Source organism: Fukomys damarensis, unplaced genomic scaffold (assembly GCF_012274545.1).
Source record: "Fukomys damarensis isolate Sample0158 unplaced genomic scaffold, DMR_v1.0_HiC HiC_scaffold_16, whole genome shotgun sequence".
Taxonomy (NCBI): Eukaryota; Metazoa; Chordata; class Mammalia; order Rodentia; family Bathyergidae; genus Fukomys; species Fukomys damarensis.
In genome coordinates, this window is record NW_022900928.1 from 93,334,251 (window position 1) to 93,353,412 (window position 19,162).

General features: G+C 35.9%; 1 protein-coding gene across 13 annotated transcripts in view; it reads left to right on the plus strand.

Annotated features, from left to right (window-relative positions):
• Positions 1–19,162, plus strand: part of Tpk1 (thiamin pyrophosphokinase 1) — a 360,539-nt gene that overhangs the window by 211,245 nt on the left and 130,132 nt on the right. For 11 of the 13 annotated variants that reach the window (XM_010638565.3, XM_010638576.3, XM_019209679.2 and 8 more), the window contains one exon: positions 13,028–13,174. The exons of the other annotated variants lie outside the window; for them this stretch is intronic. In XM_010638565.3, the coding sequence (XP_010636867.1) occupies positions 13,028–13,174 (147 nt within the window). The remainder of the gene's footprint in view (positions 1–13,027; positions 13,175–19,162) is intronic. 13 annotated transcript variants of the gene reach the window in all.

A 19,162-nucleotide genomic window follows, 5' to 3' on the forward strand; every position in this document is an offset into this window, starting at 1 on the left:
TAAAAAATGAGAATACAGAGAGATTGTCAAATAAGCCATCACCACTGTGAACTTGACAATAATAAATCTTGCCAACCTCCTTAAAGAAATAATGAAAGGAGTACTGTACAAGTCCAACATAGGCTCAATAACTGGGACATCATAAAACTTTTATAAAAAGTTTCACTACCTGTTTTTGCCTGTGCCTCTTATCTCAAAAGAATGTTGCAGGCTTAAATATATAATTTTTTGTGGAATTCTAGAAAGTAACAAAATACACATACAATCATATACACATCCAGGTATGCATAAATTCATCTATATATAATGCTTTTTAGTACATCATTTTCTTTGCCAGGTGCCAGTAACTACTTTTTGGAACACATTGTGGGGGCTCAGGATCAGCCAAGGGAGCAAGGAGAAGAAAAAGATTTTGGGCACCCGGTATTAGCAGATTGTTTCCTAGATCATTTTGGAGAAGCCTTGAAAAGGAGAAATTCACATCTCTCTTTCTCCTCCTTCTTAGAGACCAGCAATCTTTTTTATAGTGATGTGCAACAAGAGAAAATAGATAAACCTAGTGCTTTGAAGTGACTTGGGAGATGTTACTACGGTAGTAAAAAGCTACTTACCTTAGAAGCTGTGGCAACCTAATCCATCCCTGCCAGAGGAGAAGCATGCATTTATAGGTCCCAGGGCAAGGGTTAATTGTATCTGCTTATCAGGAATCTCAGTTTGATGACTCACTCGCCAGACAAAATTTCCTATTAATGCAGAGAGTTACAGATTTGGTTGGTGTGGGTCTTTGCTGCAGATGACACAGTGACTTTATGGGGAAAAAATTTTAGTTTCATTTACAATGTTGTGGTGATGAAGAAACTGCAGGTAGAGAAAGAAATTATATCTTGAGGACTTTTAAAAAATATTTGCACATGCGCTACATCCTGAAATTGCTTAGTACATTATAGAATTTCTCTTTCTTATTGTGTTGCCCTTAATAGGATATGTTACATGTGATAATGCCTATATCCATAATTATGATAATCTACAATGGTAATAGAATCTATAGCTAAGTCATGACTGAAAAAAATCTTTAATGATGTTGTTACTCAACACAGATATATATCAGATCAATATACTTTCAGAGGTGATCAGGTAGTCAGGAGATCCATATTTCTGTGTTTACCTAAATAAATTCTTCATTGTGTTATGATGAGCCTCAACGTCTCGGAATTTTCCTTTTAAGTTCAAAAGAAAGAGGGATCCCGTGGTATTGGCTTTCTACCCTCCTCTTTTGGGAGCTGAAGTTGATGATGTTTTTCTGCTTCTGTGACCCACTTCTTTCCCAGTAGCAGTTCTACTTTCCATTCCTGGTTATAATTCTGTCCCGTGACATCAAGTGACATGCTGAATCTACATGCATGGGATAGAAATCAAACAGTGCCAGCTTTGCCCCTGAACCTACTTTGTACCTTATTCACTGAATACACATGTGAATGTACATAATTCCCAACAGCTACCTCAAGATATTTTGAAATGCATTTGGAAATATCTGAATTCAAATTTCATTGATTACATTTTAGTTCTATTTCTTTATCCATTTCTATTACAAATTTTATATACCTATGAAGTTGACCCAAGTGATTCTGATTTTTTAAAGCATTCATGTAAACTATTTTGAAGAGGGAATTATTATTGAGCAAATATTTTATCCCAATAACACTTTCATTTGGCATTATAAAATGGTCTAATGCATATGTAAAAAGCAAAGTGTTAATGACCAAATACAAAATTTACAATCAAAATGTTCTCTATTCCCTTAAGGAGGTGGAAGGGGGATAATTAACATAAACTATTTATATTGAAGCAGATTGCAAAACCTAATGATTGCGCTTTAGCAAATATGATAGCTACGTATTATAAAATGCACAATAAAAAGTGGAGATTTTTGTACCAGGAAACTTTGAGAAAATAATGTACCCAAAAATCCTTCAAATAACCAAATCTAATTCATTTAGACATGAAAACCAAGACATTCATGTACTGTGTTAAACAAGGATATGCAGCAAAGTGTTATGACTGAAAATAAAAAAAAATAATTATTGGATGAAAATGAGTCATCATGATATGAAATTGGTTAATTTCTATTAAAAACTGATCATGAGTGCACAAATTCTAGTCTTCTGGGATCAAGGCATCTCTTTACTGAAGTCAGTGCTTTTGCAAAATGTTTTGAACAAGTATCTGCCTTTTTTCCACTTGTTTAGAGGTAGATGTGATAGGAAGAAAATGCAGGCACTGGTTCCACTTTCTGGAACCTTATATCCCAGTTTCTACAGAAAGAGAAAGAGTGGCTAATATCCTTTCAGGTGCTCGACTAAATAGGGCAGCATGCATTTTGCAGAATTTTTAACCAGAGAAAACAACACCTTGTACTTTTTTAGTAAGATTCTAACACATTCTTAAATTTAAAGATATTACTTTTCTCCTCAGATAATTTTCAGCAGAGATAAGTTGAATACAATCATGTTCAAAAAACTGATAAGTATGTGTTTTACTTTCTCTTCACCTGTCCTTGCCACTCACTTCTGGAGAACCTAAGTACATACAGATTTGCTCCTGTTTTTCCATGGTGTGTTTACTCAGAGAAGAAAAGTAACTCATTTCTGTTGTTTTTGTTTATGTATAAAATATCCCATCTTTAAGGATCTCACTACTATGGATAGAGAGCTTACAATTTGATTAATCAAAGAAATTTTAGTATTCAAGACACTTTTGTGGAAAGGACAGCATTATTACTACAGCCAGGCTTGACATGTTTAACCAAACATTCAAAGCATTCCCCAGGGTAAGTAAAAACAAAACAAAAAAAAAACACTTCATTATTCTAGGAGTGAACTCAGTATTTATCCCATATGCTGTCACAGCGAGCACACCTGGAGCAAATATGCTTTCACAGATGCTTCCAGGCTCTCTCAGGGTGTGCAAAGAAAGCATGTTATTGTCTAACCTATGTACAAGAAAGAATTCTTGGAGAAGGAAGGGTTGCAGCAGACATTTGAGTTAGGTCAGCACAGGGAGAATCTTTAATCTCTAGCTAAGGGATGTGAATGCTCATCTACATGTAATATCCATTATAGCGTATGGAAAAGAAAAAAATCACAGGATAATACAGAAAAATAATATGACAGTAGTTCTCAAGCTGAACTGAAGGATGGAAAGTCTAATGACAGTAATAAAAGAACCAATTACAATATTCTTTGAAGAATAATGCATTAGTTACTTTCTCCATCAAAAATTTGAGAAATAAGGACCTTAAAAAGTAAGCTTAAAGTGTGTTGTTGATATTTTTTTTTACAAAGTCAAAGTCTCTACATTAACTGTTTAGCTAACAAACATCTATTTTGCAAGTGCCACCCTTTTTGCTAAGTATTGTTAAGAAATACAGACTAAATGAGATCCAGGTTCTGGCTCTTAAAATGTCTTCTAGGGTTTCTGCCCTTTTACTCATATTATTCTGATAATGGTGTTACTGGTGTTTCAGTAGAAGTCTGAGATGGTGGCTGAGAATTCAACTGGAAGTAGACCTTCCCTAATCTAGAACGTTCAGAAGCTCTGTCCTAGTGGAGGTGATGACTCAACTGAGTCCTGAAGACTTGATGAGACCTATCTGGAAGGGGGCCAGTATTTTTCCTGAGTTATAAAAGTAAAACATAAAACCCTTAGGTTTGGTATGTTTAAGAGTAGGTCATAGTGAATGAAAATTCTAATTGCATATATAGTCTTGGTTAGTGCAATGCTGACATTTGATTTTCTCATTGAGCTAGCAGAGAATGAATTAAAAGAGGGGACTGCACACACATACACACACACACACCCTCACTGGGATTGTCCAATCCCTCCTAGTACTGTTTGCTGCTGCCTTCTACCCAGTGAGGCAGGAATCTCTGGCAGCATTTTTACTTGATATTAGAGTCTCCTTATGTGAGCTCTTCAGAGAGGAGCAGGGACATCAATGCTAGAGGGGTGTGGCAGTTCAGGTGATGACTCGACTTGCCTGGCTTTGGGATCCCTGCCAGGAGTTGGTGAAACATACTTCTGAGTGTGTCTCTAACACAATTTGCACAATGTGCTTCTTAAGCACAACCACCATGAACTAAGTATTTTCGCTCTGTCTTTTCCTTCTACCGTGATGTTTCTGCCTTGGAGCCAGGCAAGGACTAGATACCATGAAACATGAGCCAAATTAGTACGTTTATGACTGGACCATAATGAGGTTGTTTCACTGCTGAGTGGCTTGAACCATGGGTGGTACATATATGACTGTACTACTTCTACCACCCAAGGTATAAGCCACCTATAGTAAGACAGTCATGAATGTACCATTCGTGATTCAAGCCAGCAGAAACATGTTAAACCCCTCCTACTTTAACTGCTGGGTATTGTGTCCAGCAGTTTGAAAACCGACCAATATGGTGTGATGAGAATTTCATCTGCCTGAGTTTTTATGCTGAAACTTTCACCAGGGGATTCTGGTTTGTAGCAAACAGAAGTCTTAGCATAGATCCTTACCATTGTGTCCATAGTTGTTCAACTACAAACAAGCTAATATACACTGCTTTATATTCTCCAATCCTGCTTTAAAAAACTGTTTTTCAAATACTATGTTCAGAAAAACCTTTGGCATAAGCATGTGTTGTGAACTGCACGGTTATTTACCCTGCAAAACTCATGTTGAAATCCTGACTTCCGATGTGATGGTGTTAGGAGGTGGGGAAATTTGGAAGGTTGATAGGTCACAAGAGTTGCCCTTTTTCTTACATTTTTTTCATTATGACAAATACCCTAAGTTAATCAATTTGTAAAGAGATTTATTTTGGCTTGCTGTATTAGAGGTCTTAGTCTATGATCGGCTGGCCCCTGTTACTTTAGGTGAGGAAAAACATGACGGCAGAAACATATGGCAGAGTGAAACCATTCTCCTCTGCTGGCTGCAAAGCAAGAGCCGGAGAGAGGGGTGAAGATTCCATGGTTCCACAGTCCCCTTCAAGGGAGTTTTGGTTTTGGTCCCCAGGAATGAAAAATCTCTCTCCTAGGCCCTGCCTAACTCTTAAAATTCTCACTACATATTGGAGGCAAGTTTTAACACGTGTACCTTGGAAGGACACTTATCCAAAATGTAGCAAGCCTACAGGAATTTATTAGCCTTAATGAAAGGATACGTTGCTTCTTATTTGTCTACTTTCTGCCATGTGAGAATACAACGAATAGATTTGCAAAACTAGAAGTGGATTCTTGGCAGAACTGACTCAGCTGGCATCTTAATCTTGGATGGCCTTGCCCTCCTGAACTGTGAGAAATAAATTTTATTGAAGCTCTCCTGTCTATGTAATTTGTTTAGCCACTTGAAGTAAGATAATATGTTTATGACCCTTCTTAATTATGGTATTTGTAATTTGACAAAGTAGGTTGAAAACATTCCATGCAAGTAGGTTCTCTTTTTCTTTTTAGGAAATAGAGAAATGCATCCATTGGAAATAAATTTAATTGCGTTGTTTACAAGGGAAATGGTGTAGTCCGAGTACTGAGGTTTGAAATGCTGTGGTGTTTTCTGATAACTACAGAATTTCTACAATGAAAGTGTAGTGTGGGACTTGAGATTGTACTTTATGAGGTAACACTGGAGTGTTTTCTTGTAGTTCCTGGAAAGCCAATGTTTAATTATGGCTGAGTAGTATTCCATTTTATAGAAAAACCACATCTTCTTTATCCAGTTTCCAACTGTGGGCAAATAGGCTGTTTCCAAGTTTTAACTATTACAAACTGTGCCGCTATAAACATAGGTACGCATATATCTCTGTGATATGATTCTTTTAATTCTTTTGGAAAGATACCCAGCAGAGGGATGGCTGCGTGGGAAGGGTAGGGGAAAGCTAATAAGGGAAAAGAAAAAAATATGAGAAAATGAAAAAATGGAAATGGAGTGTTTGTAAGGGGGAGGGAAGAAGGGGGTGAAGAGAGGCCAGAGACAAGGGGAAAAATGAGAACCAAGACCTGTCATGTAGAGGTACAAGATCCCAATAATGAATGTAACTGTACTGTATACCTAAAATGTACTGTATACCAATAAACTCAATGAGGACAAAAATTAAGAGAATCAAGTAAAGGAAAAATAAAGACTGTGAGGAAACATGAAAAAAAAATTTAAGTAGAACATTGGCAAGATCAGATTAGAGATAAAAGCTTACTACCTTTACCTTGTCAAAGATTGCTTGGTTGGTAGAGAAGCAGAGTTGTAGGTAAGAAGCCCAGGACAGGAAGGAGGGCAGTTTTACCCAGGTGAAAGTGAAATGCATCAATTAAAGTTGTCACAGGGAGGATGCATTGAGTATAATTTGAGGAAAATCCTGACTCTTTAAGGATTTCTTATCCATGGATGGAAACTTCATCATCTTGCCACAAGAAGAAGTGTGATTTATTCGTCAGCCAAATGTGTGATTTAAACCAAGACTTACAGTATAATGTGACCTGGTGGAAGTTGAAATGGGATACTTACAGTATTGTTTCCACAGGTGCCTGATACTCTTCGTGCAGCATATCCTTAAATCATAAAATTTACAGTCATTCATTTCTTGATCTCTCGTTGAATTTTTGTATCAATTGCTAGTATTATTTTATTGGTTTAGTAAAATATGTCTTGATGTTGTTGGGGAGATTTTTGCTTTTTACTTTTTAAGAAATTTTAATGGTATTTTTCTTCTTAATTACCGTGTAGTAATTGAATATTGCTGGTTTTGCATAATCTGCACTGGGTCTTTCTTCCTTCAAATTAAAACACCAAACATAATTGGGCCATAATTATCTTTTTATTTTTCTGAAGCCTCTTATTTTACCATAGCACAATACATTTCTTCAGAATTTGAAGCAAGCTTGCTAGGTGTCATGTCTAATTTGTTGAGAACCACTGTTTAATTATGTTAACTTGCTACATTAATGTTAATGCTAATGTTAATTGTAACTTCTCAACCCTAAGAAAAATGTATGTCTGGAAAAATGTATGCTTGCATTCTTGATATTATTATTTATAATGTCCCCTTTTCCTTTCAAAAGTGTTTCACTTTGAACAGTTGTATGATCACCCTATCTATCGGGGAAAGCCACAATGAAATTGTCCCCAAAATTCAATTTATGGAAAGTAAATATAATTAAAATATGCTGACAGCCAGTGTCCCTATTATAGACTTCATGAATGCTGTATCTAGTCCTTTTGAGGTCAGATAGTGAAAAACTTGTTATTTGGTTGCTGAAAGGTTTTCGTTGCTTTAGTATAAAAACAAATTTGCATCTTTTGGCATTATATAGACCTCAACTAGTCTTGTCACTGTTCTATTAAGCTGAATAATGCAAATCCAAGTTTTTCACTTATTATCCTAACAAAATAGATAGAATTATTTAACTTTTGATGGAAACCAGAAAGCCGCCTGTGTGAAAGGAATTTTGAAAAATATGTTAGTGAGTTTTAGTCCGTCCTTTAATTATGAGCCTTCTATAAGAAGGTCATGTAAGATATACGTGACTATATGGCTATTTGTAGTACACAATGCTATGTTCAGACCTCCAATGTCTTTATCCAGAATGTTGATTGTTTTTTTCTAATTGTGATGGTATAGGAAAACCCAAAGTCAATTCTTATTTCCAACCTACTCTTTGCTAACAGTGATGAAAATAGAATAGTATTCAGCTGTTAAAAAATATGAATCTTATTATTTACAACAACACAGATGAACCTGGAGGTTAAGTGAAATAAACTAGGCACAGAAAGACAATTAGTGCAGACTCTTGCTGAATGTAGACTCTTAAAAAAAAATAAATTTACAGAAACAGTAGAATAATGTTTAGCAGAGGCTGAAGGTAAGGAGACTGGGGAGACATAAATCAAAGGACCCAAAATTTTAATTAAATTTTTAATAAAAAATTTAGGAGATCTATGTTATATCATGATAATTATAAACAACATACTGTATACTGTATACTTGAAAACAACAAAATAGTAAGTGTTCTTACTATGAAATAGTGTATGAAGTACAGCACATGCAAAATAAACTGACTTAATCATTCCTGTTCCATCCCTGTATATGTGTATGTATCATGTTGAGCAGCATACATATATAAAATTTTACTTATCAATCAAAATAAGTATTTTAAAATATACATTAGGATAATAGAATTTTAATTTTGCTTGTTAAAATTAGAAAGTTAATCCTTCATCTATCAACAACCAATAATAAACATGTTAGTCTCTGAGAATAGCTTATATTCTTTAGAGAGTGGTAGGAATATTCTAAACTTGCCCTAGAATATATAACCCCTCATTGTTCAATGTCACCAAAATCTATATTCCCAATGTCACCCATTCTCTCTCCAGACAAAAATGGGCTCTCACCTAAAGACAGTAATGCTCTGTAGCTGTAGTGGGGTATGTGTGAGTGTGTGTGTGTGTGTGTTTTCTCCACTATTTTTTTTTAACATGGGCCCTGGAAGTAGGGGTAAGAGTCTTCACTGCCCTTTATATTTTCTAGATCAACACTGTTCAAAATGCTAGTAATCAACCAGCAGGGCAGTTAACCCATAGCTAAGCCAAATGGAGATGTACCTTCGTTTAAACTGCACTGAGGATTTTGGAGACCACATGCATAAGCAAAAATGTATTGTATTTCAACTTGTAAAAACAGATTATATTTTAAAAGGATGATTTTAGATATACTGCATTAAAGTATACAAAGTTAATTTCACCTCTTTCCTATTTCTTTAAATGTAATTTCTAGAAAATTTAATATTCAGCTTCTGACTCTTATTTTGTTGCATTTGGATAGTACTCTTACTCAATTCTTCTTCCCTAAGAAATCCCAGTTCTGAATCTCATATCATCTGATCATGTCTCTCTTCTTGATTATTGCTATAGTTTTAATTTTTAGTCTTGGCTACTTCCCTTCATAACTTAAAGCACTTAACTTCTAAGTCACCTACACTTTTTTCAACAATATTGTCTTAATTCATGGTCAGTTGTGTGAGCATTGAAATGTACCTTCTAGTACACTTACTTCTGGTTTCCTTGAACTAATTTCTACTATCTTGTTTTCATAGCTACCTCAATTACTTAAGTTTATGCCTACATCTTAATCTTGTCTATAACAACAGTTACAAACACTTCATAATCTCTCTCTTATCTGTCTGCCCCAGACCCATTCAGCCTGACTCTTGGAATTCTTCATCTTTTCCAATACTTAGATGTATTTGCCATGATCTGTTTCTGTCCTTCAGTCCTTGTTTCATTCATCATTTGTTCAAGAAATATGTTCTGGACTCCCATTATGTACCACACTCCATCCTAAGGACTAGAGATGGGAAAATCTCTGCTTTTGTGTAATTTGCAATCTAAGGATTATGACTAATAATAGCACAAGCTAAATAAGTCATTAGTTTGGTATTAGATTATGAGAAATGCTAGGGAGAGAACTTAAGGCTGGAAAAGGGAATTTGAAATGTGGATGATGGGAAGTTTTCAACAGATGACCAGTGAAGGAAGAAAAGAAGCCAGCCAAGTGCTTATTATAAAACACAGTTTTTCAAGTAGGAGGGACTGGCATATTTGAGAAGTAGAAGATAAAATTTTACTATAAATGAAAAAAATTAGCATATATATTGAAATATTTTTTAAACAACAGAATGTGTAATTTCGGGAAGTATTTAATTTCTCCCGACTCCCTATTATCTATTTTGCTTTTTGTGTATGTGCATTCATATACATATACATATATATGTAATTTTCATATAAGAGAAACCATGTGATATTTGAGCTTGTGTCTGACCTATTTCACTTAGCGTTATGTTCTCCAGTCATATTCATTTACCTATGAATACCTCAAATTTATCTTTCTTTATGGCAACATAGTTCATTGAAAAAAAAGTTCGTGTTACCTGTTTCCTTTTTGTAAGCAGTTGGACACATGAGCCTGGTGTTCAGGACACAGCTGTTGAATCCAGCACTCCCATAGTACTGTTTTCCTACTGTGCCTACTGATTTCTAATTCACTTTTAGCATCTAGCCTCCTAAAGCTCTTTGAAAAGGCCAGAGGCTGGTAACTTCTATGGCTTGGCTCCAGGCTGCTCTCTGAAACAGCCCTTACCAACCCCTGCCCCAGGTGTCCCCCTGTGTGGCTTACTCCCTCCATCTCTGTTAAATTGTTAGTGTTGCTCTCTTACTTTCCCAGTGCAGCCTATTGTAACTACCTTATTTAAAGCTGAAGTGTGCTCCCAACTATCATGTTTGATCCCCTGTTTCTATTATGTTCCTTAGCATTAACTGCCTTTTCTACATTCTAGCTAATGTACAGTACTTAAGTTTTGTCTAGTGTATATCGTCTTCCATTAGGATATCAACCCTGTGTAAGAAGAGACATTTGCTTTCTTCACTGATATATCTTAAATGTTTGTAGTATTTCCTAGTGCATGATAGATGATCAATAAATACTTACTGATTTGTTGATGTTAGTCATTGAGTTAAAAATTAAAGCTATAAATTTGTCAAATGCACATTTGAGATAATAAATGTGATGTTAACTTTTGAAACTTTTGCCAAATGAGGAAGTACGATTTTGTAGGAATTAGTTGATATTATCTCAGCCCCATAATCAGCTTCTTTCCCCTCTGGTTGATATTGTCAGTTTTTATCCTGAATTTTTGTATGCTTAGGGAAAGCTCAGTAAATGCCTGTCTATCTACTGTGTTGCAAACACTCCTGGTAGCTGTGATACATGTGCTTCCTTTGGAAGGAAACACACTCAAGTATATTAAAGGTTACAACAAAGCATGACTAAGTGGTGTTAGGTGTAAATGCACAGGGCTTTGGCTTCACATTGAGAAGTCACTTTGCTGTCCATATATTGTCTGCTTTAGCTTGAACACCCTGTCCCAATGCATTACTGTCTGAAAGACAGAACTCCAGCCTTGTAAATCCACCAAGGAGTAGCTTCTAATTCTTTCATCTTTGAATACCATGTATTACTCACAGCTACAACTGGAGAACTGCCGAAATGACTGGAATCTCATCCTTCACCTACCCCACCTGCAGCTTGAATTGATCTGCTAATGTTTTTAATCAATCTTGCTAAATACTTCCTGTAGGGAAAATGAGTAGTGATGAGAAGTAATCTTGCCATTTCTGTCTTCTGAAAAATTCAGTGACTGATTTACAGATACTACTTATTCATCGTGGTAACCCATTGTAGAAGATGGAAATTAAATTTCAGTTTTAAAGGTTATGGGATCCCTCAAGGCCCAGAGTGTAGTGATGAAAAATTGCAAACCTGAAAGAAAGGATTCCAGAATCTGCACAGTGAATAAACTTCTCTCAGGTCTTGCTTCTGGTGTGAATTAGGATTATGTTCATAGGAATATCATAATATTCTTTTTACTGGAATCCTAAAATTGTCTCTATATTTCTTACACCACTTCCTTTGTTGTATTTCTCAATTTAAAGCAAAATTTTCTTTTTGTTTTCCTAAGGCCGTTTATATTCTCTAGGACTTACCCAATTGTCCTGGAGTAGGCATCCCAAAGACTTCCTAAGCACCAGCAAGCTATTTACCTAACTTAATACCCCAAATGGAAGCATCTCTTTGGCAAGTTTAATTGCTTACAAGTTACTTCCTTCCTCCAGAGAGTAGCAGATGTTATTCAGAGTAATACATGCTTCCTAGGGCAGTAGTTCATTATGGTCTCCAAATCTAAATCTTGGAAGCATCTTATCAAAAGTAAAAATTCTTGTTCTCCCTTATATTTTAGTAAGACTGAAAATAGTGGGCTGGGGATTTAAATCAGTGGTTCTGCCGCCTGCTTTGCAAGTGCAAGGACCCGAGTTCAATCCCCACTACCAAAAAAATAAGTAGAAAACATTCTCAATTTCTTACTCCTTTTGCATGATTTCTTTTTAATGTTTTCATAAGTCCCATTTTGACTGATATATTCCCACAGAGTGGCAGTGGATCTGTTAGGCTGATGAGTCTTGCAATGTCTTCATGTATTCATTCCTAGAACCCTTATGCATTCTGTATAGGCTAGGCACTACTCAAGGTAACAGCTGTGACCATTAACCAAAAATTAAAAAATGAAAACAAACTTTGGATTTTTGAGCTAACCCTACTTATTTTTACTCTAGGAATTGAGTAGGTTCTGTTGGTGCTTATGTAACAGGTTGCTCTAAAATCATGCTGTCTTTATGGTCACGTTATCTAAGCTTTTTAAATGTGCTTTTTAAATCCTAAAAGTGAAATAATGTCTATTGTTGAACAGGTGTACCAAATAGCATAGTTATTACTGTCACCCTTTATACATATAAGGATTTCTTACAGTATTTATTTAAACTCTACTTTCTCTTTCATCATCAATATACCAGCTTTAGGTGGGAGGTGTAGTTCATTGGTAGAAGGCTTACCAGGCATGTGCAAGGCTCTGGGTTCACTCTCCAAATGTGTGTGTGTGTGTGTGTGTGTGTGTGTGTGTGTGTGTGTGTGTGTGTGTGTGTGTGTGTGTGTGTGTGTGTGTGTGTGTGTGTGTGTGTGTGTGTGTGTGTGTGTGTGTGTGTGTGTGTGTGTGTGTGTGTGTGTGTGTGTGTGTGTGTGTGTACATAGAGATGCCAGTTTTAACTCTGAGGGAACATCATACATTAGAGAAGATATCTACACAAAAGGAACACGTAAATCTATAAATGGCTGTTTAAAGGAGGAGTTAGCTAGTTTTCCGTGTAAATAGGCAAATGGGAAAGACTAAATTTGTTCACAAAAGAGTTGATCTTTACACCTCACACTAATTATATGAATTTGAATGTGAACATTTATTTAATTTCTGCACCGAACAACAGAAATTTTATCTGTTTTGTTCATTATCAAATAGAATGTAAGATTGAAAGCTCTTTTCAGGGGCTTGATTCTGTTTAATTAATTTAAAATTCTTTAAATGTGTGACTCTCAGTTCTACCTGCCTTGCTTAGGTTGATGTAATTGTGACACTGGGAGGCCTTGCTGGGCGTTTTGACCAGATCATGGCATCTGTGAATACCCTATATCAAGCTATTCACATTGTTCCTGTGCCAACTATAATAATCCAAGAAGAATCTCTCATCTATCTTCTCCAACCAGTAAGTGAAAAGTAAATATAATTAGCTCTTTGCTTCCACAAAACTTCAAGCAGTGAAGTATGTGAGGAGAAAACATCATCAGCTAGCCTTTCTGGTGTCTTTTGACCATGGTTGCCTACTGACTGGCTACATTCATTGTCTGCTGCCCCGAGTCTCTGAACAACACAAATGTAGAGAAGCCTCCAAGTTTTCATTTCATTTGCAGCCAAAAGGGAAAAAAATTGTGACTTCTAATTAAATTGACTAAGAATTAAATTAAGCCTTTTGCATTTTGAGCAGCAGAATGTGAATGACACTTGAGAGCAACTTCAACAGGGAAACACAAGGGTTGGCAAATATTTCATTGGAATTTTCATATGTTTGGAGTGTTGTCGGTATAATTGGAAACTGGATTTTGATTTTGTCAAGCACCTAAAGGGAAATCTTTAGCTTTTACTATTCATAAGTTGCTTGATTATTAAATTTGACTCCCTTATATAAATTTCTAATGATGGTGTCATTCATTTCCAATAATAAGCATCAAAGAAAATTTCTACCAATGCAGCACATACAATAGAATTCTTATTAAATAAACAAATTGTGTATACTTAATTTGTTGATTTATTTAAGTTTCAAATAATCTTTTGGTAACATTTTTGTGAAGATAGTAGACAATTATTTGCCTTTTTGCCTCATGTACTGTACTACTAATAGTTTGCATCTGTTTTATTTGTTATTTGCCATCTTTACCATCCCATTACTTACAATTGTTGTTTGGTTAGTATTATGCCCATGTGTGCTCATCCTTGTTCAAGAAATTTGGCAATTTTTCCTGGCTCTTTGCATTGCCTAGACTTATGGCTACCTAGAGTAAATGTAGAAGGGAAGCAGAATTTAGATTTCAAATCCCCATGCTGTCACTTTACTTAGTAAACAGATAGATTAACCTCAGGCACTGCATAACTGTTTGCTAAGTAAAGTGATAGAAGCTAAGGATAAAAAGAGGTAGTCCCATTTGACCTTTGCTTTCAAATTCATGTCCAATGAAGAGGACATGTATAAACTGTAATCCTAATGTGGTACTAAAAGATGAGTGCATAAAGATGATCAGAGAGTAAGTAATTGGAGTATTGGGTAGTAAGGAAAGTACCTTCACAGATGCACTCAGATTTTCTTCATTCAGTTAGTTCAATACATACTTGTTGAATATTAGGGTGGTTTCCAAGGATTAAACAGTCTGGAAAGCACACAAAAAGTCTGCTTTCATGGAGCATGCATTTCATTGCACATACATTTGAACAGAACCTTCAAGGGTGAGTAGGTGTTTGCTCTGGGAGATGATAGGAAAGTCCTAAGAGTAGCCAGGAAAGGAACAGGGAAGTACAGGACATACTGTAGGAGGTACTTCTGTACAGCTAGATTATGACTTAAAGGAGGGAAAAATGATAGAAGACTCAAGGATCTCTTGGATACTGACTGAAAAGCCTTGAATTTCACATTGTGGAGTGTGAACTTCTGTTAGATGTTATGGGAAGTCATTAAATGATTTCACTTATTAGAGTGACTTGCACAGACGTGTTTTACAGAATTTTTCTTGAATTATGTTTGTTAAATTCCCTTGTTCCCCTAATGTGATAGTGCATTCCATTTAGTTTAGTTGAGCTGGTGTGGTAGTGAATGCTTATAATCCCAGCACTAGGCATAGGCAGTAGGTTACAAGTTCAAGCCCACCTTGCTCAATTTAGCAATTTAGCAATATACTCTGACAAAACAAAAACAAAATGAAACAACAGAAAAATACAATAAATAATGAATGAATGAATGGAGTATTTAATTCAGTGTGAAGTCACTGGGTTCAGTCCTCCACATTGCCAAAAATAAATGGATGGATGGATTGTAAGCCACTGTTGGCGGGAATACAGTTAAATGCCCCAACACACGGTGGTACAGACTAGAAAAAGAAGGCTGTTAGCCAGGAAGAAAGGACACTGTGTGAACTCAGAGCACCATCTCTGTCTCAGCCACCAGAAACTGACATGTAAAAAGAAATTCTGGAATTCTGACTCACATAATGTATAGGACTCTGTTGTCAAACGTGTTGTTAGTTGTGAAAGCCGAATCCCAGTTCTCCAAATGTGTTATGTTTACCTGCGTAGCCTACATTCTAAAACACAGCACCTGTACATTCTCCCCATGGTAATTTTGATTTGATGTCATTGAAATGACTAGAATATTTACCTTATCCTAGAGAGGCAAGCATTTTATAGCATGGGGCCAGAAGTTCACAGAAGACCACATCTTCTGCCATGGCAGGGGTGTCAGTGGCTGGGCACTGGCTCCACCCAGGGTTAGTGGATTAACAGTTGAGCTTGTCCTTTGCCATCCTGGTCTCAGGACATCTCAGTCCTCTGCTGCTCTACCACTTTTCCCAAGAGAATTCAGACATCCCTAATACAAATGCAAAAGCCACAGTGATTTTGATTTGGGGTTAATATATGACTAGATCTTGAGTGATCTATCATATATTTAAGAAGTATGCAAAATGTAGTTAATAATAAAAAACAGTTTAAGGCTATACTAAAATTATTTTACAGAAGTATTCCACAACTGATAAATGGGACTTGTACCAATGGACTGAACTGGCTCTACCATGTGTGTGTTCCTCATGTGACACCCTATCACATGTCTGTGTTAGATACATACTAGACTGTGCATTGCACAGGTATTATGCATATTTTGAGGCCCCATATTCATAATAATGGTTCACAGATTACTGTTCACTAGGGATCAGGCTGGGCAGAAGAAACATTACAAATTTAAATTGAAAGCATTTCCAAATATTCTGGGAAGTAAGCTGAAGATAGTTTATCTCATTCAGCAACAAATAATTACTTTAAGTTTTTAAAATTTACTTTTAGAACATTAACATCTCAGTGTTGAGAAGAAAAATAATATTAATGCTTTTACAAGAATGCTCTTATTTGTGCTCACAACAGTACTGTAAGAAAGGCAGGACAGATAACATAGTCACGGATAAAGGGTTTTGACTCAGCACTTTTCCCATTACACTGTATTCCCTCTTTTGTGGGGTTAATGCACTAAGGTACAGATGACAAGGTCTTTTTTTTTTTTTTGGTGCTGGAGATCAAACTTGGGTCCTTGCCCTTGCAAGGCAGGTGGCAGAACCACTGAGCTAAATCCCTGGCCCGACAAGGTCTTAAAACTAGTCATAGCACATTGTCTTAAAATTGTTCATGGGCATTGTATAACCGAGTGGGCAGTGTGTGTGTATATATATATATATCCTTCACAGCATCATTTCAAATAAGAGCAGTCTTGGGTGCAGTTTAAATGTATTCCATGGGCTGGGGATTTGGCTCAGTGGTTCTGCCTACTTTGCAAGCACAAGGGCCCGAGTTCGATCCCTAGGACCCCCCCAAAAAAATAGCTAAAGCAATGTGGGAATAAATGTATTCCCAAATAATAAGTGACTTTTTAATTAAAAAAGCTATAACAAAGTCTAAGCATAATAATCAGCTTTTCTATATAAGCTTATTAAATGTGATTACTATTCAGCCTTCTTAAGGTACATTAAAAGTGGTTAATATAAATGTTAAAAAGTGAGATTTAGGTTTAAGAACAATGCCTTTTAGAATTGTTTTATAATAGATTATCTGAAATAAAAGATATTAACAAGAGGAGTAAGTCATCTTAATCCTACAGAGTCTATTTACAGGGTAAATATTTTAGTGCTGTAACAAGAGAACTTGTACTGCACCTACCATATGGATGTTGATTGGCTACAACAGTCCTAGACCCTAGAACTAAAGTGTTATTCTCTTAATCTTTTAAAAATATTCCTGCCCTCTGTTGTCTTAGTGTTTCTGTGATGTTTTGTGTTTCTTTTGGAGATTGCACTTGTGCCACTCTCATGTGACTAGGTTGCATAAATAAATAATCTCTCATTGATTAGTATTATATTAGTCATGCAACTCACTTTAAGTCACTTAGTGTGTTCCAGTGTAACATTTACATTCTCTTTTCAGTCCCCTTTCTGTCATTTATTTGCATTAATTATAAATTACATTATAAAACAAAGATACAATAATGTAATTCCAGGTCTATATGAATATTATTGAGTTATTAGCATATAAGTGTTTTGCATTGTATCTCAGCTTATTTCAATTGCTGTAGGTCAGAATGTCATTATGAGTTAAAACCTCAGGAGGTAACAATTTGGAAAGAAATGGTCAATCTTCCATTTGAAAATGGAAAATTAAAAAAAGGACGCATACTGACTCCTCCCTTAAAAATAAACACACCTCTTTTACTTCCACATATGTGTTCTTGATAAGAGAATTACCTCACATGAAGAGAAGCCTTTATGGAGCAGAGGTGAGACCTTGTGGACACGAAGTGTCACTGATCTCCCCACCTAGTTGAGCTATGTTCCTGATGGCAACGTCTGTGCTCAGGGCAGTGTTTAGCATGCAGCCCATGATGGCTGTGAACAGCTTCAGGTTCCACGTACACATTTTCTCATTTTCTGGTCCCGTGCTTCTCAGGAGTATGGAAACATTAGCTTCTGCACACTGAGCATAAATTATCTTTTATCTCCAAGTTTGATGGCAGTTTGTAATACAAGTTAATAGGATTTATGACCAAGAAATGAGATGTCCAGGAGTTAATAAGGCGTGCCTTTTACATTTCCCTAAGCCTGTTCAGTGATTCCTACTCAGGATCCCAGTCTCGGATGTAGGAGACTGGTGTTACACGACAGACTTCTGTCATTTCTAGTCTCACTTGAACACACTTCTAAATGCGTTATAAATATGTCTTCCTTGTGATCTTAGTGATGTTTTACTGCTACTTGTTTTTCAGCTTAAACTAGATTAATCATTTACTGGATAATTTCTGACATTTTATATATTCTACATTTGTAGTGCTGGTTGTCAATATGATAAAATATGTCAATAGTCTGATAGAAACAAGCTGAATGTTCATAAAGTAAATTTGGCACATGTGATGGTTTCTGCCAAGATCCACATTTGGCTTTGTATGTGCATGTGTGCACACGTGTCCAGCACATTCTCATCAGCAACACCCAGAACTGAATACCAGCATGGTTTTGAGTAGGGATCATGGAGCTCTTAATTCTAGGCAACTCTAAAATCTATCTACTACTTTTTGTTCCTTTCCTTGGAGTAATCATTATTGTTTTGGCTTCTCTGTCTTCTTGCCATATAAATTTGGTTGTTGCCTGGCCTTTTAAAATCTCTAGTATAAATTATAGAATAGTTGTAGATCCAGTAGTGTAAATGGTGTTAAAGCCTTACAGATCATTTTATAGATGACCATTTGATGAGTTACTTACATGACTTTCCCAAAATTATTTTTTTTCAGCTTTAATTGAGTTTATTGGCACATTTTAGGGATACAATACAGTTACATTCATTGTTGGAATCTTGTACCTCTACATGACAAGTCTTGGTTCTCATTTTTTCCCCTTGTCCCTGCCCTTCCTTCACCCCCTCCTCGCCTCCCCCAAAATTATTTACAATATTTGTTTGAAAGAAAATATATGCTGATTTCAAAGATACATATGTGAATATATTTGTTTTACTATTCACAATAACTAAGATATGGAGTCAGTCTAGATGCCCAGCAGTTGAGTGGATGAAGAAAAAAAAAACTATATATATATTCTATACAATAGAATATTATTCTGCCATAAAAATAATTATATCTCGATGGATGGATCTGAAAGACATTGTTGAATGAAAGAAGCCAGAAAACAGAAAGGCAAATACCATGCCTTCTTTCTCATATGAGTGTTAAAAAATCATCTATCAGAATATATAACAGTGAGTCTGGGGAGGATTGGGGTAGGAGAAAGGATGGCTGGAGTTTATATAACAGAGGGTCAAGCACTTACATAGAGGTAGTAAGTCCTAGTATTTATAGTAAGGAGATATAGTTAACTGATTAATTATATATATATATATATAT